At 42.6% G+C, this 20,898-nt stretch overlaps 1 protein-coding gene across 1 annotated transcript in view; it reads right to left on the bottom strand.

The window, feature by feature from the left end:
* The window catches only part of PPM1E (protein phosphatase, Mg2+/Mn2+ dependent 1E), a 223,750-nt gene extending 206,530 nt beyond the window's left edge, over nt 1–17,220 (bottom strand). Inside the window, exon 1 of the mRNA XM_047832401.1 lies at nt 16,751–17,220. Coding sequence (XP_047688357.1) covers nt 16,751–17,208 — 458 coding nt within the window. The 5' untranslated portion in view covers nt 17,209–17,220. The remainder of the gene's footprint in view (nt 1–16,750) is intronic.
* Nucleotides 17,221–20,898: the final 3,678 nt, after the last annotated feature.

A 20,898-nucleotide genomic window follows, 5' to 3' on the forward strand; every position in this document is an offset into this window, starting at 1 on the left:
TGGGAACTAAAGGAAGACCACTGTGATTGAAACATAATAACTGAGCACAGAGCCAGATCAAGATGAGGTCAGACAACTGCTAAATGGAAAACCAGTGGACGGGAGGGAAATGTGGAAGAATAGTTTATAGAGTACTGCTGAAAGGGCGGGCCTACGCCGGCCGACTCCATCTTGTTCTGTGTCCTTCACCTTGACCACACCTCCTCCCCTTGAGTCCTAACAGGACTCGGACCCTTCCCCAGGACCCTTCCCCAGCCAATCGGCTGAGGCCATAGCCATTACCTCACCAACTGCCCCTAGGCCCCAATAAAACCTTTGTCCTTTTGAAACTCGCTCTCTTTCCCTCGTATCTCACCACTGTGTCGGTGCAGGTAGGGGACTGAGCTCGAGCTAGCTCGAATAAAGGCTCTTTGCTTTTGCATCGGACTTGGCTCCCTAGTGGTCTTTGGGGATCACGAATTCTGGGCATAACATTTGGGGGCTCATCCGGGATCCCCAAGACCCCCGAGGGACCCCTGACCCAGAGAGCCTGACTGGCCACAGTTAGTGTCTGTTTGTTCTGTCTTTTCTGTGTGAGCTCATTTCTGGAATTCTGGTAGTGCCCGACGCGGTCTAAGTGGACGCACTGGAGGACCACGGGCCGGGAGTTTCGGATGACGTTCCGATTCTCCCTTCTGGAGGGACGTGGAATCCCCTCAAAGGTCTGAGACGAGGCGGGTCGCTCCCGCTGGTCGGCGTGAGGCCGTCGTCTTTGGAGGGACGTGGAATCCCCTCAAAGGTCTAAGCTAGCTTGCAGTTTTGCTTCCATGGAGTTGGAAGACTTTCTAGGGGCCCTCTGTTTGTCTGTTTTTGTGTTTCTCTGTTTTGTTCTGTGGACTTACTGGACGGACGTTATGGGACAGACTCAGACTACTCCTCTAAGTATTATGATTGATCACTTTAAGGATGTGAGGGGAAGAGCTAACAACCTCAGTGTGGAAGTCCGAAAGGGTCAGTTGCAGTTTTTTTGTTCTAGCGAGTGGCCAACTTTCAATGTCGGATGGCCACCAGAGGGGACCTTTGACCTCCCTACCATCCACCGAGTCAGGAGTATCATCTCTCAGCCTAAGACGGGCCATCTTGATCAGCTCCCTTACATTATCACTTGGCAGGACCTTGTAGAAGACCCACCCTCTTGGCTTAAGCCCTTCCTAACCCTGCTCCCTCCGGAGCCAAAACCCATTCTTGCTTTGCAGGAGACAGAGAAGAGGAAAAGTCTTACCCAGCCTTCAGCACCCCTCTACCCTGTCCTACAGGGGGGTACTGAAGAATTAATTTTTCCTCCCCCGTATAACCCCTCTAGGATGCCAGAAGAACACCATCCTCCCCCTCCGGGGGGAGGCAGACGCTGTTCCGAGAGTGGGAGGCAGAAACGCTCCAGGGGGAAGCCCGCCCTTTACCAGACCAAGGGCTCAGAGGGAGCAATCCGCCTCCGCCGCCAACTCCACTATTCTGCCCCTGTGAGCCACCGGACCCCCAGACGCGGAGGGGAATCAGCCCCATCACTATTGGCCTTTCGCCACTAGTGACCTCTACAATTGGAAAGCTCAGAATCCTAAGTTTTCCAAGAAACCGGCAGGGCTTATTGATTTATTAGACTCTGTGCTTTTTACCCATCAGCCCACGTGGGATGATTGCCAGCAGCTTTTGCAGGTCCTGTTCACGACTGAAGAAAGAGAAAGAATCCTCAGTGGGGCCTGAAAACTAGTTCCGGGCGCAGACGGGAATCCCACCACCAACCAGGCTCAGATAGATGCCTCCTTCCCCTTAACTCGGCCCCAGTGGGATTTCAACACGGCAGAAGGTAAGGAGAGGCTCCGGGTCTACCGCCAGACTCTAATGGGGGGTCTCCGAATGGCTGCTAGAAAGCCAACCAATTTGGCCAAGGTAGGAAATGTACAACAGGGAAAAGATGAATCTCCAGCTGCCTTTTTAGAACGGATCATGGAGGCATTCCGTACCTATACCCCCATGGATCCAGAGGCTCCGGAAAGCAAGGCAGCTGTTATCATGGCCTTTGTAAACCAGTCGGCCAAAGACATTAGGAGAAAATTACAGAAAATAGACTAGGAGAAAAAAGTCTGCAGGACTTACTGGTGGTAGCCGAAAAGGTATATAATAACCGGGAGCCTCCTGAGGACAAGCAGGCTCGCGCCATGGCGGCTGCCAGCAGTAAGCAGACTCAAGACCTGGCCAGAATACTACTAGCTACCACTGCTGACTTCCCCGAGGAACGAGACCGCCGTCTCCAGCAGCTGGCAGACGACGCAAGAAAAGGTAAAGGAACCACCAAGGGGGGGAAGCAGAGGCTGCAGAAGGATCAGTGTGCATACTGCAAGGAGATAGGGCATTGGGCCCGAGACTGTCCAAAAAGGGCCGGCGGGAAGGGAAGCAAGACTGATCAAGTAAAAGTCCTAGAGCTAGATAAACTAAGTGATTAGGGGAGTCGGGGTTCGGACCCTCTCCCCGAACCCAGGGTAACTCTTAAAGTGGAGGGGACCCCTATTGACTTCCTTGTCAACACCGGAGCACAACATTCGGTCCTCCGCACCCCACAAGGAAAACTAGCCAACAAGAAGTCCTGGGTACAAGGGGCAACTGGTATGAGCCAGTATTCATGGACTACCCGAAGAACAGTAGATTTGGGAACAGGCCGGGTATCCCACTCCTTTATGGTAATACCAGAATGCCCCTACCCGCTGTTAGGACGGTGCTTACTGGCCAAGATTGGAGCTCAGATAACTTTCAGACAAGGGGGGGCCTCAGGTCACCGATGGCAAGGGCCACCCCATCCAGGTCCTGACCATGAAACTGGAGGATGAATACCTCCTCCACCAGGGGGCGCTCCCGAGAGAGGATAATATAGACAGATGGCTACAAGAATTCCCCTCGGTTCGGGCAGAGACAGGGGGGATGGGACTAGCCGCTCATAGGACCCCAGTCCCGGTAGAGCTCAAGCCAGGAGAGAGTCCGGTAAGGATCAAACAATACCCCATGTCTCAGAGGCCCGGAAGGGGATCCAGCCACACATCCGGAGACTACGAAGCCTAGGGGTACTAGTTCCTTGCCAGTCTGCCTGGAACACCCCCTTACTGCCGGTCAAAAAGCCTCACACAAATGACTACCAACCGGTACAAGACCTCCGGGAAGTAAATAAGAGGGTCGCGGACATACACCCAACTGTTCCCAACCCATATACTCTCTTGAGCTCCTTGGCACCCTCCAGGGTCTGGTATACTGTACTAGATTTAAAGGACGCCTTCTTCAGTCTGCCGTTGGCACCCCAGAGCCAACCCTTGTTCGCCTTTGAGTGGCATGATCCGGAGGAGGGCTACAGTGGGCAACTCACCTGGACACGGCTACCTCAGGGATTCAAAAATTCACCCACTATCTTCGACGAGGCACTACACAAGGACCTGGTATTTACAGACACCTTCTCTGGCTGGGTGGAGGCATACCCAACCAAGCATGAAACGGCTCAGACGGTGGCTAAGAAGCTACTAGAAGACATCTTACCCAGGTATGGTTTTCCTGCCATGGTAGGATCAGACAATGGACCAGCTTTTATCTCGCAGGTAACACAGGCAGTAGCCAAGGCGGTGGGGGCAAACTGGAAATTACATTGTGCTTATAGGCTCCAGAGCTCAGGACAGGTGGAAAGAATGAATAAAACCCTAAAAGAGACCCTTACCAAATTAACCATGGAGACTGGCGGGGACTGGGTGACTCTCCTACTGTACGCCCTTTACCGGGTTAGAAACACTCCTTACACTCTGGGTTCTACTCCCTACGAGATCATGTTTGGCAGGCCACCCCCTGTTATTCCCAGCCTTCGAGCTGAACTTATTGCTGAGTTTAAAGATCAAGAACTTTTTCTTTCCTTGAGAGGGCTCCAGAGGGCGCACGAGGACATTTGGCCGCATCTCCGTGCCATCTACGAGGCTGGCCCGATCCCGACACCTCATCAGTACAGGCTGGGAGACTGGGTCTACGTCAAGAGGCACCACCGAGAGACTCTCGAGCCGCGCTGGAAGGGACCCTACATCGTGGTGTTGACAACCCCCACCGCTCTCAAGGTAGATGGCATCGCGACCTGGGTCCATCACACCCACGCTCAGCCAGCAGACCCCTCCTCTATCTGGAAGGATGTTGTCACGCAATGGGCCATCAGTCGGGACCAACACAACCCGCTCAAGCTCAAGCTACAGCGCATTCGACCTACCTAATATTGGTAACTCTGTTAACTCTGCTTGTCATTGCTCATGCTGCTGGGAGTCCCCATGCCCCCCAAAACATCACCTGGCAGATCATAGACACCAGCTCGGGGACAATACTTAATCAGACGTCCTAGAGCCACCCCAGGGACACTTGGTTCCCAGAACTTTGCGTAAACCTCCAAACTCTGTTCCCCTTGTCACCATAAATGCAGCCGGTCCCATGATTGGGTCCCTAAGCTACATGACAAGGGGGGAATAAAAGGGCGGGCCTACGCCAGCCGACTCCATCTTGTTCTGTGTCCTTCACCTTGACCACACCTCCTCCCCTTGAGTAACTCCCCCCTCACCTGCCTAACAGGACTCGGACCCTTCCCCAGGACCCTTCCCCAGCCAATCGGCTGAGGCCATAGCCATTACCTCACCAACTGCCCCTAGGCCCCAATAAAACCTTTGTCCTTTTGAAACTCAAGCTCTCTTTCCCTGGTATCTCACTGCTGTGTCGGTGCAGGTAGGGGACTGAGCTCGAGCTAGCTCGAATAAAGGCTCTTTGCTTTTGCATCGGACTCGGCTCCCTAGTGGTCTTTGGGGATCACGAATTCTGGGCATAACACTGCTACAGGAAGCTAAGTAAGAGTTGATGAAAACTTGGTCCAAGCTGGTGGAAATGAAGACAAAAAGAAATGGGCAGACTATTTTTCTTTCATTTACAAGTGGAATTAAAAGACTTTGAAACAAAATAATTAAAATGCTCTGCCATCTTGCTTCTCTATTGCGGTATGAAAAATTACTAAAATGGTCCCCCAAAGATGCCTCACTCTTAACCGCTAAAATCTGTGGATACTAATGAAATATCACTCCTATGATTGTGTTATATTGTACAGCAAGTTGATCTGAAAATAGGGAGATTATCTCAGTGGATCTGACCTAATCAAATGAAGTCTTAAAAGCAGACAGCAAGAGAAGCCAAAGAAATTTGAAGAATGAGAAGGATTTTGATGTGCCATTAGTGGTTTGAAAATGAAGAGGGCTCTGTGAGAAGGAATGTGGGTGGCTTCTAGGAATGATAATCAGCTCCCACCTGACAATTACCAAGGAAATAGAGACCTCAGATCTGTCATGAGGATCTAGATTCTGTTAACAACCGGAATAGGCTTGGGAAGTGGAGCCTTCTCCTGAGCCTCCAGATATCCAGTCGGCCAACACTTTGGTCTTAACTTGAGACCTTAAGCAGAGAACCTAGTGGAACATTCCTGGACTTAACTGTAAGAAAACAATAGGCATTGTTTCAAGCCACTAAGTTTGGGTAACACATTACACAACAACAGAAAAGTAACTGAAAACTATCACCCCCTATTCTCCGTGAAAAGTTAATAATTCAGTAATCTAAATCAGATTATTCTCTTGTCAAGAAAGAAATCTAAGAAAAATAAATTCAGCTTGCTATTCCTCCAAAAACTGAATAAAGATGTAGATGGTGACTGGAGGACCCGTTTAAATGTGACTTTGAAATTAAATGTCAGATACGCGTTATAGAATTAAAGTTTTTGTTATTTAACGAAACCCGTGTGATTCAATACAGTCACTAGCCTGATATGGTACCTAAATATTTGAAGTATGATATTCTAAAGTCAGATGTGCTATAAGTGCAAAAGATACACAGGATTTTTGAAAACTCGGTATAAAAAATTGTAATGTCTTTGGACACCTGGGTGGCTCAGTCAGTTAAGTGTCTGACTCTTGATTTCAGTTCAGGTCATGATCCCAGAGTCATGGGATCAAGCTCCACTTCAGGATCCATGTTGAGCATGGAGCCTGCTTAAGATTTACTCTCTCTCTCTCTCTCTCTCTCTCTCTCTCTCTCTCTGCACCCCTCTCCCCTGCTCACATTCTCTCTCTAAAATAATTTTTTAAAATTAAAATTAAAAATAATATTTTAATATTGATTACATGTTTAAATGGTAATATGTTTTGATATATGATATTTGGATATACTGTATTTGGTTAACTAAATTATTAAAACTAAATTCACCTGTCTTTCAATTTTTAAAATGTGGTTACCAGATTTTCAATTATATATGCAGTTCAATTATATTCCTTTTGGATAGCACTGGTCTAGACTTCTAGGTGAGTGTCCTCTTCCAAAATGCCAGCCAACTAGAAGTATTCTCTTTCCATTATAGTTCAGTGACATTACTGGCATACAGCTATGTAAAAATACTAGCTGACTGGTATAGCAGTTCAAATATTAGTGAGAACACTGACAAACCAAACCTCTTATACAATGAAGTTGGACAAAGTAATCTGGCAATGTCTAACAAAGTAAAAGTGTAAGTAACTTCAATCTGACAATCCCACTTTTAGATATATACCCAAGAAATCTATAAAGACATGCACAAGGAGACATGACCAAACTGTAGAATTATCTGAAGGGCAGAGAATGCCAGCTCTCCATCAAAGTTCTGTGTTCTTTTTTCCATGGTGTAGAGTTGTTCTCGGTTCTGTTTGCTGTGAAAGGTGGGCCATGGGTGGTGCCAACATGACTTGCATTCTATTCAATGAAAAGTGAGAAGAATTATATATGTCCTTTGTCCTTTCTAAAGACTGCTCCTAGGGGCGCCTGGGTGGCGCAGTCGGTTAAGCGTCCGACTTCAACCAGGTCACGATCTCACGGTCCGTGAGTTCGAGCCCCGCGTCGGGCTCTGGGCTGATGGCTCAGAGCCTGGAGCCTGCTTCCGATTCTGTGTTTCCCTCTCTCTCTGCCCCTCCCCCGTTCATACTCTGTCTCTCTCTGTCCCAAAAATAAATTAAAAAAAAAAAAAAAACGTTGGAAGAAAAATAAAGACTGCTCCTAAAAACTTCCAACACCATTCTCTACTCTTCTTATGCTTGCTTGCTGCATGGATGTTGATGCCTAAAGCAACCTTGGAAACTACAGGTTGAAGGTGACATACCCTCTATTAGCCTGAATCCCTTAATCACTCTATAGAACACAGCCCTTTCTTCTCCATTGAGGGTTACTCTGTGAGCAAGCAATTAAAACTATGTTAAGCTTTTGAGATTTTAGGATTTACCCATTACAGTAGCTATTATTAAACTAATAGAGTGCATAATATGCAAAAATTAGAAACAACCCAAATGTCTGTCAATAGATTGGATAAATAAGTCATAATACAATCAGACAATGGAATGCTATATAGTAGCTAAAATGAAAAAAAAACACAAAAACCTAGATCTCTATGTATCAACACAAATCTTTTTTAAAGTCTCAAGATAGCTATTTATAAAAACAAAAGCAAATTAAAAGCCCAGCATACATTGAGACCATACAAATTCATATGTAGTAAAAATATAAAAATACAGAAGGATACATTACAAGAATCCTCAGATTACCTTTGAGAAAAAGGAAATGGGTTTAGAGAAGAGAGTGAAAACAAAATCTTCAATTCCATATGAAATGTTTCATTTCTTTAAAATGATCCTAATTATGACAATTTGTTGAAACTGATGGGTATATGGATATTTGCTTTATTATTCTATTTGGTAAATATTTAAAATATTTCATAATACAAAAAAATCTTTTTTTTTTTAAATTTTTTTTTAATGTCTATTTATTATTGAGAGACAGAGAGAGACAGAGTATGAGCATGGGAGGGGCAGAGAGAGGAGGAGACACAGAATCTGAAGCAGGCTCCAGGCTCTGAGCTGTCAGCACAGAGCCCGATGCAGGGCTTGAACTCACAAACCGCAAGATCATGACCTGAGCCCAAGTTGGCCGCTTAACCAACTGAGCCATCCAGGTGCCCCCAAAAATATTCTTTTTAAACATATATCTGCTAGAGGGTAAACTAATAAAACCTTGTTAGAGGACATTTTAAAACTGTGAATGAAAAGTCTTAAATATGTAAATATGTTTTAACACAGTCCCAACAATAGAACTACACACTAAGAAAATTAAAAGTTTGCTCAAAGTATGAGCATCACAGTATTCTTAGAGTAACCAAAAGTTGGTTAACACCTAAAAGTCCAATAGAATTGTGATTACATTACTGAGTGTTCATTTTAAAGTTACAAAGGATATAATGGGAGGTGGGGTGAGATGTCTGGAGGTTAGGATGAAACAAGATTGGCCACAAATTGATCATTGCTAAGGGTGGGTGATGAGTGCATTATTTTATTTTCCATACACTTAAAAGTTCAAAATGTAATAAGTTTTTTATTTTTACTAAGTTTTTAAAAAAGCAGTTTAAAATTGTAAGAACTACATTTTTTAAATCTTTATTTTTAATTTACTTATTTTCATTTTTAATGTTTATTTTTGAGAGAGAGACGGAGAGCCAGGTGGACAGGGCAGAGAGAGAATGAAACAGAATCTGAAGCAGGCTCCGGGCTCTGAGCTGTCAGCGCAGAGTCCAATACAGGGCTCAAACCCACAAACTGTGAGATCATGACCTGAGTCGAAGTCAGACCCTCAACAGACGGAGCCACCCAGGCACCCCAGAACTATCTTTTTTAAAAATCTCAGCTCATTCACTGGATCAGCAAATATTTATTGTGTGTTGTACATGTCCCTCTCAATATTAACCTAGGGATATGATGGCAAACATGTAGCTAATAAATCTAATGCAAATGGCTCCAAACACTTGCTCAGACACCCTACCAAAATATTTGGAGCACCACGAACCTCCTCCCCAATGTGTGTATACTTTTTGCTCTCTCTCTCCCCTACCATGTATGTGTATGTATATGTGTGTAAATATATATATATATATATATATATATATATATATATATATATAATGTATATATATATATCTGTATACATATGGAATATCTGTATATGTATACAGATATTTATAAATTACATACATACATGCACATTTGCACACAACTCTCACAGGTAATTTTTTTTTTAAAGTAGGCTGCATGCCCAATGTGGGGCTTGAACTCACGACCCTCAAGTTAAGAGTCACATACTCTACCAACTGAGCTAGCCAGGCACCCCTCACAAATAATATTTGGGTATTTCTTTGAATAACCTGTATTTCATTATTTCACATAATCTACTTAATAAATCCATTCTTGTTGATTTCTAATCAGATAGGATATTCTCTTTTTTAAAAAAAATCTTATGTAACTAAGTATGGGAGAAGCACAGGCAATCGAGTTTTGTTGTTTCTTACACTTACAAATATTATATTAAACCTATGATTTCTTTGCAGGAATTTTTGTTTTGTTTTGCAGGAATTTTTAAAGCCAAACATCCATTTTGTGAGGGTTAATTTTGTTAAAACCAGGAAATATAATAAATCCATTTCATCAGTGTAGGTAAACAGCAATACTTCATAACATTCTGAAAAATGGGAGGGAGGGTGCCAGTGTTGATTCTTCTAACCTGTGAAACTTGCATTTCATCAGTATACCTCATTTACCATGCTTGACATAAAATCAGTTGTCACACGGAACTGCCCATCTAAATCAACACATCATGCATTAACAGCACTTACACTTGCATTTTGTATACAAGTAAATAGATTTCAGTATTTTCTTCTTTTGCCCTAATGGATTGTTTTGGGTACACCTCACTTTGAAAACCACTGCTCTAGTAAAAAACACATATTTGTTGACAAAAAAAATAATGAATCAAACAAGTGCTACAACAGGAAAAGGCATTGGGTATTCTAGAGGGGCACATGGAAGAGACACTTAACTCATGAGTGTGGGGATGGTGAATAAGCTGTTAAATGGAGACCTAAAGAATGGGTAAGAGATTGGACTGGGAAGGGTGGTAATGGGGGTGCATAGTATTCTAGGTAGAAGGAATACTGTGTTATATGCAAAAGTGCAGAGGTAAGACCAAACATGGCATGTTCAAACTAATATATTAGTAGTCTAAAATAGCCGTAGTTTCTAGAGCTGTAGAGGTGGGATGGAGTCAGCAGACAGTGATTCAGAAATGAGGCTGATGGGATAAGATTATAAGGCCTTCTTTGAATTTTATCTGAAGAGCAATGGAGAGATAAGTAATGAAGGTATACAGTAAAGGACTTGGCTTTGCCCGGAGAGAGGTCTGGCCTTTGTCTGTGGCTCCCAGGAGGTAGCCTCTAAACTTTGGAATTTCTGGAGTAATGGGAATGCCTTCATTAATTATGATGGGCCCCTGGGACCACATGGTATCAGCCTGACCTCCAGTTCAACCAATCAATCTCAATAAAAACTCTGGACACTGGGGCCCCTGGCTGGCTCAGTTGGAAGAAGGTTGTTTTTTGTTTTTGTTTTTGTTTTTTTTAGAATGTGCGACTGTTGAACTTAGGGTCATGAATTGAAGTCCCACACTGGGTATAGAATTTACTTAAATAAAATTTAAAAATGAAACAAAACAAAAAACCTCTGGACGCTGAAGCTCGAGTGAGCTTCTTGGGCTGGAATACTCTAGGTGTTATTATCACACATCAATCCTGGAGAGGGGAGCACATCCCTGAAGACAATAGAAGTTTCACATTTGAAACTCTCCTAGATTGTGTCCATGCATGTCTTCTGTTGGCTGGTCCTAATTTGTTTTCTGGGTTTTATATATATATATATATATATATATATATATATATATATATATATATTTTTTTTTTTTTTTTTTTTTGAGAGAGAGAGAGAGAGAGAGAGACAGGAAAGGAGGGAGGGAGGGAGGGTCAAAGAGAGAGAGAGAGAGAGGGAGAATTCCAAACAGGCTCCACACCATCAGCAGAGTTGGGTGCAGGGCTCCAACTCACGAACCAGGAGATCATGACCTGAGCTGAAATCAAGTGTCAGGTGCTTGGGGTGCCTGGGTGGCTCAGCTGGTTAAGTGTCTGACTTCGACCCAGGTCATGATCTCACAGTTTGTGAATTCGAGCCCTGCCTGGGTTCAGTGCTGATAGCTTGGAACCTGGAGCCTGCTTTGGATTCCGTGTCTCCCTCACTCTCTGCCCCTCTCCTGCTCGGGCTCTGTCTTTCTCTCTCTCTCAAAAATAAACATTTTTTAAAAAGAGCCAGATGCTTAACCACTAAGCCACCTAGGCACCCCCTTGCTTTTTGTTTAAAGATTTTTAAGCAATCTCTACACCCAACCATGGGGCTGAAATTTACAATCCCGAGATCAAAAGTCGAATGCTCCACCGACTAAGCCAGCCAGGTGCCTCTGGCTGGTTGTAATTTGTAACTTTTCTCTATAATGAACAATATCCATTAGTACAATAGCCTTCAGGGAGTTCTGTGAGTCTTTCCAGTAGGTGACCAAATCTAGGGGGCGTTTTGAGAAATCCCTAAACTTACAGTTGATGTCAGAAGTGAGGGTGGTCTTGTGTGGTCTCTTCCATCTAACTCTGTAGTTGAACCCTAACTCCTTGCAGCTGGGGTCAGAAGTCTTGGGCAGACTTAGTGGTTTGGAGTACTGTGCCTTAAACCGCACAGTCTGGCTAGCTGAGAAAAGAATAAAAATGTTTAAGCAGTAGGTGACAATTAGACAATCTACATAATCTAGATTCTAGAGGAATCACTTATACTGGGGAGAATATACTGGAGAAGAGTAAGATTGGCAAAAGATGACAATGACAATGGGAATGGAGTGAGACATATCTATGAGATGTTTACAAGGCAAAATTTATTGAATGTGAAGGGTGAGAAAAAGAGAAATCAGAAATGGACCCACCAGAAAGAGAATCAGATTTTAGTTTTGTTTGTTTTGAGGGAGACAGAGGGAGTTGGAAGATTGAATTAGGTTCTGAACAGTTTGAGAAGCCTTTTGGATATCTAGGTAGGGCTGTTTCCAAGCAGAGATGGAAACAGAGTTGGGAATCAAATAACCAAAGCCATGGGAGAAATTGGTATCAACTACAAACAAGTAAGACATCAGAGTTGAAAAGGCTAAGGACCAAACATCAATATTCAAGGGATAGGCAGAGTACTAAAAGCTCACAGAAAAGCAGCAGCCTGAGAGGCAGGAATAAAACTTGAAAACTATGGTTAACAATGAATGCTTGATATCTTTCTTCTTCTTGCTAATGTGAATTTTCTCTGCTTCTTATAGTGAACATTTATTACTTCTTTTTTTTTTTTTATGTTCATTTACTTATTTTGAGCCAGAGAGAGCACAAATGAGTAACGGAGGGGCAGAGAGCAGAGAAGAGATTCCCAAGCAGGCTCTGCGATGTCAGCACAGAGCCTAACACAGGGCTCAATCCCACAACCATGGGATCACATCAAGAGTCGGACACTTAACCAACTGAGCCACCCAAGCACCCCTACTTATTACTTACTAATAAGAAAAAAGGTGTAGTTTTAAATGAATGATATTATAAAACTTGCATGCAGTTATTTTTTATTTATATATGTAAAAGTGAGACAAAGTTTAGTAATTTCTGAACTATCTGAAACTTATTAAATGTTTCACATAATTCAATATAACTGAATTACTAGTGTCTATAACCGAAGATTTTCTTTTCAAAGCCATTTTAAAATTCCCCTGCACCCCTCATTACTATATGGAACTGCTTAACTTTGCCAGGGTGCTGGAATATGTCTCCCCATCAAGAAGTCCAATGAGTAACTGAGGAAACAACTGCTCTAAAAATGTAATGACATATACCTCTAGTAAAGACTTCAGAGCATGTGCTTCTTCTGGATGAAAACAAATAGATTTATCCCCAGTATAGTGTAGACAAATACACAGTATTGACCCATGTAACCTATACATGTAGCCTCATATTCACATCTGCTCTAAGATCAGTTGTAAACTTTTTATTTATTTATTTGCAAACTATTTCAAAGCTATAATCCTCATTTCCACCTTTTCAAAGCAAGTCCCTCATTAACCTCAGAAACCCTAATATTGTCATTAGAAAAAGGTTCTAAATCACTGGAATTTTTTATGACAATAGATCAACTCAGTAAAAGTTCTAAAATATCGCATGCTTTTATTATTGATTCTTAAAGTTTAATAAACTGGAAAAAAATGTTTAAATGGTCCTTAAAAAGGTATTTAATAGCCCACAACAGAGGTCTTTCCCATCCAAGGAGACTTTTGCTATTTTCAAATTGTTGTTCTTATTCTTTCAAAATGTTACATGTTGTTTTTATCTAGTAGAGGATATCTAAATATATATTTCCCATTTTGAAAGCAAAAACTTCATCCCAAATACTACTCTGAAAAACTTTTAAGTTGCTAATTATAACTATATTTTGTTTATTTAAACATTGATCCTTTACTTACCTAAATAAGTGCTTATCTCAAGGTAGTCCTGACTTTATCAAAATGAAGAATGTTTAACTCTATCTGCTGTTCCTATTCTAAAATTCTTGAGAAGCAAAATATTGAGAAAAACATTCACTATGTTTGTTTTTTTTTTTTTACTTTCAACCAGTCTATACATAAAATAGTAATGAGAAGATAAGCACCTTTACTTCTTTTCTTCAGAGAAGCTTAGTCTGTTTAGCAGCTACATATTGTATAGTTATAAAATCCTGACAGAAAACACACACTACAGACTTATAAAACTGGTATTAAAGGGGCACCTAGGTGGCTCAGTCGGTTGGGCGTCGGACTTCAGCTCAGGTCATGATCTCGCAGTCAGTGAGTTTGAGCCCCGCATCCGGCTCTGTGCTGACAGCTCAGAGCCTGCTTTGGATTGTCTCCTTCTCTCTCCGCCCCTCCCCAGCTCACACTCCGTTCTCTCTGTCTCTCAAAAATGAATAAACATTAAAAAACAAAAACAAAAACAAAACTGGTATTAAATGCAGTGTGATTTTCTTCTTACACTAGTCCCAACTATCAAATTGGTGAATATATAGTTCAGGTAGCTCTATTTAAGAATTTTAGCACCATTTGACCAGTATGACAGAGTTTTTAAAGCATATTAAGAATTCCCAAAATAAGGAGTGGGTGGTTGAGAAAATATTTTGGAAAAAAAAATAACCTTCCCCAAGTAAGCAATTTCAACATCTTTTTATTTCTTTCTTTCTTTTTTAAGTTTATTTATTTATTTTAAAGAGAGAGGGAAAGAGGGAGGGAATCCCAAGTAGGCTCTGCATTGTCAGCCCAGAGCCCAATTCCGGACCCCATCTCACCAACTGGGAGACCATGACCTAAAGGTGGACGCTTAACCAACTGAGCCACCAGGCGCCTCTCAACATATTTCTAATCAGAATCATTTCAAAATATTTCCTAGGAAACTTGAGGACCCATCATTTCAAATATGTAAAGCAGAGTTGTGCAGTTCAGAGTTTATGTTGAGAAAAGTCAAAACTATTTGTACATAATTTGTCATTTGTTAGTTCAGATCCACTTTTCTCATCTGTAAAATAAAGTGCTTAGACAGAAACATGATCTACCTCTACTGTGTCTTCCAGTATTGACTCTGGTGACTGATATGATTTTCTTTTATTAAAAAAAAAAATTAAAAGTGTTAACTTAAAAGTATGTGTTTTAAACAGTGAAGATTTTTTTGTTTTTAATCTGTTAAGGAGTTTGAAGATACTTTACATAAACAAGCCAGCCATTTTATATCCGAGTAAAAACAGGTTAATAGTTTTTGCACAAAACACAGTAAAAACCATGAAATCTTTAACTTAAGGTGAAATAATATTTTCTAACTTTGCTAGTTACTTCAAATCCAAACTTCTGTTCTCAAATGGTCATTTTAGCATTTGAATACTTTTTCTAGTTTTATGTATGTTGAAATTAATCTTGCTTCCTTTCCATATGGAAAAACACGTCTACTTAACCATCTTAGCATCTTTATATAGATTTCAGTTTTTCAAAATCTTCTTGAATGGTAAATGTTCATGGTTGTTTTAAATTAATGACTCTCTTTTTAATGAACCTTCTCTACTGTTTGTGTTTCTTTAATTCTGTCACTGCATTTGTAAAGGTAAGAGCTGTCAAAATAAAATTAGTCTGATGCTGAGATAAATTCCTCCACTTTGGTAAACATTTCCATTTTATTTTAAGCAGGAAGTTTCAAGTGTCTATTTAGTGTTTGAAAATGACATTTCATAAGCCCTTTTCTATGACAGTTTTCAAACACTAGGAAGAAATACTCTAAAATGTTAATACTGTTTATCCTTGGTGGTGGTATTACACGCCATTTTATTTTTTACATTTCCCAGAAAGCATTATTACTTTGGTAACCGGATAGTATTTCAAAATTAAATTTTAAAAAGCTTATAAAGTGTAGGACATCAACACAGTCCACTTCTACAGCACATACGTTAAATGCTTTTTCCCTATTGATAAACTTCTGCTTTAACAGGAAGAATGATTTGGTCAGATGTCTGTTAGATTGGATGAAGACCTGACATTTACTTTCCAGGCCCTTCTTTCAAGTCAGGCTTTTGAGAAAATCCAAGAAGTGAGTTTGAATTTAATTGCAGTGAATCTTGCAGCAGTAAACTTTTAGGGAGACAGAATAACACCTTTCATCACAACTATCAGCAGAATGCCAAGACACTCTCAGGTTTACCAATGTTTTCAGAGATTTGTCAGTATTCTTCTCTGTCATTATTTCAGAACAATTCCATTTAGAAAGAAACGCAATTGTAAACCGTTTCTATTTCAAGCCCATAAAAACCAGAACTGGGATGAAAGGCAAAGCCTCGACCTTTCTATTTTAGACTTTGATCTGTGTAGCTAAGCCATCTGCTTTCTCTCCCCTACCCCATCTACTTACTTAATGGACTGAAAATACTGCACGTAATTGCAATGTTATCAAACCAGCCTGACTTTTCCACTTTAACGAATTATGACTCTGTGTCTTTCACCTGAAGATTCGCTGGTAAAAATGTGCTTACCCTTCCCTCTCAATTCCTTCCCACCTCCCTCAATTACAAGTTATCAAAAATCTTTAAAACACTCGGCTTCCGCGGATTAAGCCCATCTAAACACCGCTTCACTTTCAACGCTGAGCGCCTGAAGGAAAATCAACCCCAGTCTCTCCTGTGGCTCTAAGGCCGGTATTATTATCACTGTTCTTGCGGTTACGCAGAAGGCACCTCGCAGCTCAGCCTAGAAAAGAGTCGCGTCTCTCCGCCGCCAAACAACAAGGGACTCAGACTGGGAAAAGACAGACCCGGGTGGGAGGAAACCTCCCAAGAAGAGGAAGGGAGCCGGGAAGAAGAGGGAGCTCATAAGACGGGAAGAAAGGACCTTCCGAAGCATGAAGGAAAAGGGGGTTCGTGAAGTGGAACAAGAAGTGGGCAGCCGAGGTGCAGCGGGAAGAAGGGGCCGAGGCCGGCGGGAGGGCGCCGGGGGCGGCTCCCCGGTCAGGCAGGAGACGCGGAGGCCGAGGCGGGCGTGGGCAGCTCGCAGAGACCGCCCGAGTCGGAGCAGCTGGGGCGATTCCAACGGCGCGAGGCGCGGGAGTGGGGGTGAAGAGAGGAAAGGAGAGCAGTTGAGGGGCCGAAAGCCGCGTCGAGGCCGATGCGGCGGAGACAGCGGGCCCACCCCCAGCCAAGCCCCGCTACTTAACTATTTGTAGAGCTGCTGCAGGCACAGGTCCAGGCTCTCGCCCTCCACCTCCTCACGGGTGATGCGCTCCGACAGCGGCCGCGGGAGCGGGGGCAGAGGCGGCAGCTGGGGCTGCGGCGGCGGCGGTGGCACGGCCGACTGCCCCCGGGCTGCCGCCGCCTCCTCCTCCTCGCCCTCTGCTGCCGCCGCCGCCTCTTCCTCCACCGCCTCCTCTTCGGGCTCGGGGTCTTGCTGGTGCTCTTGCTCCCCCTCCTCCGTCGCGGCTACGGCGGCCGCCTCCTCCCCGGGGTCCTCGACCGAAGCCTCGGCCGCTTCAGCCACTACCAGTTCGGGCTCGGGCTCCAACTCGGGTTCGGGTTCCGGTTCAGGCTCGCCGCCGCCGCACGGTCCGCGAAACTCGCCCAGGAATAGCTCCAGGAAGCGCCGGTAAGTTTTCTCCTCAGGGCTGCAGCCGGCCATCGCTACTCATGCCCCGGGGCCGACCGGGAAAGTGGGGGGGGGGGGGGAGTCCAGGAAGGGGAGGGGGCTGCTCTCGAGCCTCAGGCTCCCGCAAAGGCTGTTAACGGCCACACCGGCACGAGCGATCAGCACTAGGTTGCCTGGAGAGGGCTCCCGCAGGCGTGCGCGCCGCCGAGCGCGGACGTGCGCGGCCCGGGGGCGGGGGCGGAGCGCGCTGCCCCCTCCCGGGTCTGTAGGGAAAGTTGGTGACGGGCGCGCGCTCAGGGTCCAGCGGCAGCCCACCCTCCAGCCCTCCTGAGAGCTCAGCCCACGCTGCCTAGAGACTGTCGCCATGGCAACCGGCTCTAATTAAGAATTTCAGGGTCCCTCCCGTCGAGCCCGCGGAGTCCAAAGGACACTCGAATCGACCGCTCTCCAACTCTGCCTGTCTTTATTGTGCGGATACCCTAGCCTCAAGAGGATGAGAGTGAACTAAGACATCTCCAAGTCTAGCTGTTGGTTACCACTTGGATTAGATTTACCTCAGTTTTTTTTTTTTTTATCTGTCCCGGCCTTGCCTTGGCGTAGGTATCTGTTGAAAGATACTACAGTGTTAACACCTTTTGTTGTTGATGACATTAATTTAATAAGTAGTTTGGGGGAGGGGGTTATCAAACACCTACCAAGTGATAGGTTGCTTTGCATATATTCTCTCACTTGATTCTATCAAGAAAGTGGTGTTATCCTCATTTCTCAAAGACAGGAACCAAGATAAGGTACTTTACTTGCTTCAAGGTTTCACAACTACCAGCCATGGCATTGTCATTAGAACCCAGTTTGTCAGCTTCCGAAGCCTTCTAGAACCTTTTCCTTTACTCTTCCTTGCTTCTGAAGATTCAACACTGCAATATGTCTATAAAGCCTTATTTTTATAGGACTTTATAGTTTACAAGTTTTCATCCCTTTAATCCTTACAATAGCACCTAAGGTAGAAGATAGCATTATCATTATAGTTCCATTTTACAGATGAGAAAATTGAGCCATAAAGACATGGTGACTTTGGTCAAGGTCACACACAAGTGATACAACAAGGACTAAAATCCTGGTCTTTTTGCTGCAAAGCCATTAGTTTTCCAGCATACCAAGAAACCCCTCTGTAGTCTCTGCATAATACATATTACACTTTATTACATAATATGTACTTTTTGTACATTGTCTTTGCTCTTCTTCCCCATCCCTGGAGCCTCTTTCTTTCTTAGATTGAAACTGAAACGACTTCAAATGATCCTAATTTTCTTACCAAACTACACGCAAACCTATTATTTTCAAGCCTTACTGAGGGGGGTGAGGGAGGGAGAAGCTGTGTTATACAGCTGTATAGATGATAGCATCATTACTGCATACTGCCATGTCCATGGCAACATATAATTCAGCAAAAACACAGTGATTCTTTCTCTACTTTGAAAAACGTGTTCACAAATTATCTACCCCGTAACTGAAACTGGGTCTGAAATACCATTTCTAGTCAGTTATTAATGGCAGAAGAAGGAGTCTCCCTGCCAACTGTTTCATATAATACTGTATTCTAAATCCCTGACCTGATACTGTTATTTTAAGATTAAGTGGGTTGAGCTCACTAATGTACAGGCATCATGTAATAGCATCATGTAATATAGCATCATGTAATATAGCATCATAGTAAAATAGACATCCATTCTTTCTGCTGGTTTGAGATTAAATAATACATGATAGAAAGTGTACAGTGGGTAATGCACATGAGTCCTCTATAACTATTTATTTTTGTCTCAAAAGTAAATAGAAAGACCCAATAAATAAGTCTGTTTCCAGACAAGGTAAATGTATTTATATGTGTTTTGTTTAAAATATCACCAGCATAGACAACTTTCCTATGAAATGCCAAGACAGCTTTTAAACTCCTCATTTGTCTTTGTTTTCAATCCACCTGTTCATTTCCTTTTCAGAATGTCTGGAAAAGATTGACAAAACTTTTAAGGCTGCAAACCTAAATGTCCACAACTTTACATTCCAACTACTGTTTAATATCTCAGAATTTGACATGATGTCATTTAGTTCAAGAGCTGTCAACTGTAACAATTCATATCAAGCTACACCTTCCTACTTTGTAATGTAGTTGCCTCCCTCATCTAGATGACATTTATTTGTGACATTAATTTATGACTCACCTCACATATCAAAGGGAAGTGTTATATGTTGGGGAAACATTACCACTAAGAGTAAAGGAAAAAGCCCACACCTCTATATTACTATAAATGAAGGTGTATTTGCTTATATTAATAAAGATATTCTTTCACAAATATGGTTCCTATTGCATTCATTGGACAAAATAGCTTTGACAGAAGGTTGCTGACAGCAGTGCTGGGATCTCAGAGCAGCTGTGTAGGATGACTTTACCATTGTCAAGAAGTCTTTTTAGTCATTATTTTGCATTGCTTTACTTTCCTTTTCAGTTCCTCTTCTACACTTCCCCAATCCCTTTCTTACTATGTATTTAAAAATATTGAGCTATGGAAGCATATATATCAAGGGTATTTAAATTCTCTGAGGGTTTGTTTTTTTTTTTCTCATAAGAATTGCCCTCCCTCTAACCTTAGCTCTTTGGAGGAAATGCACAATGTCCTTTCATGGACATTCACAGTAATGATCATATCTATAAAATTAAAAAGAATTGTTGAGTTTGGCAATTTTTTATTATATGACCCAGCAATTCCTCTCCCAGATATTTATCCACAAGAAATGAAAACATGCCCACCAAACACATATACACACCACAAAAAACCTTGTACATAAATGTTAACAATAGTTTTATTCATAATAGCTCAAATTTGGAAATAACCCAGATGTCCATCAATAGGTGAATGGATAAACAAATTGTGGTATATTCATGCAATAGGCTACTACTTAGCAGTAAAAAGAAGCTGATAAACACAACATAGATGAATCTCAAAAACATGCTGAGTGAAAAAAAAAATCTAGGCACAAAAGAAGACATACTATATGATTCCATTTCCATGAAATTCTAGAAGAGGCAAAAAATCTATAATGACAGGACAGTCCAAACTAATCTATAGTGGTTGCCAGGAACTAAGGTGGATGGGAGATTCATGGCAAAGGAGTGAAAAGGAACTTGGAGGGAATAGGGGATTAAAATGTTCTATATCTTAACTGGGTGGTCACATATGTATATTCATTTTGTCAAAAATTATTAAAGCCACTTGGGTGGCTTAGTTAGTTAAGCTTCTGACTCTTGATCTTGGCTCAGGTCAGGATCTCTCGGTTCATGAGATGGAGCCCAGTGTCTGCACTAACAGCACAGATCCTGCTTAGGATTCTCTCTCTCCCTCTCTCTCTCTGTTCCTCCCCTGCTTGCTTGCTCTCTATTTCTCTCTCTCAAAATAAGTAAACTTAAAAAATAAAAACAAAAATTTTTTAATGTTTTATTTATTTGTTTTTATTTTATTTATCTCATTATTTTCAAGAGAGAGAGTGTGTGTGAGCAGGGGAGGGGCAGAGAGAGAAAGGGAAACAGAGAATCCCAAGCAGACTCTGCGTTGTCAGCCCAGAACCCAATGCAGGGCTTGAACCTATGAATTGTGAGATCATGACCTGAGCTGAAATCAAGAGCTGGATGCTCAACCAACTGGACCACCCAAACACCCCAAAAATAAAAAT

This window comes from Prionailurus viverrinus, chromosome E1, assembly GCF_022837055.1.
Source record: "Prionailurus viverrinus isolate Anna chromosome E1, UM_Priviv_1.0, whole genome shotgun sequence".
NCBI lineage: Eukaryota > Metazoa > Chordata > Mammalia > Carnivora > Felidae > Prionailurus > Prionailurus viverrinus.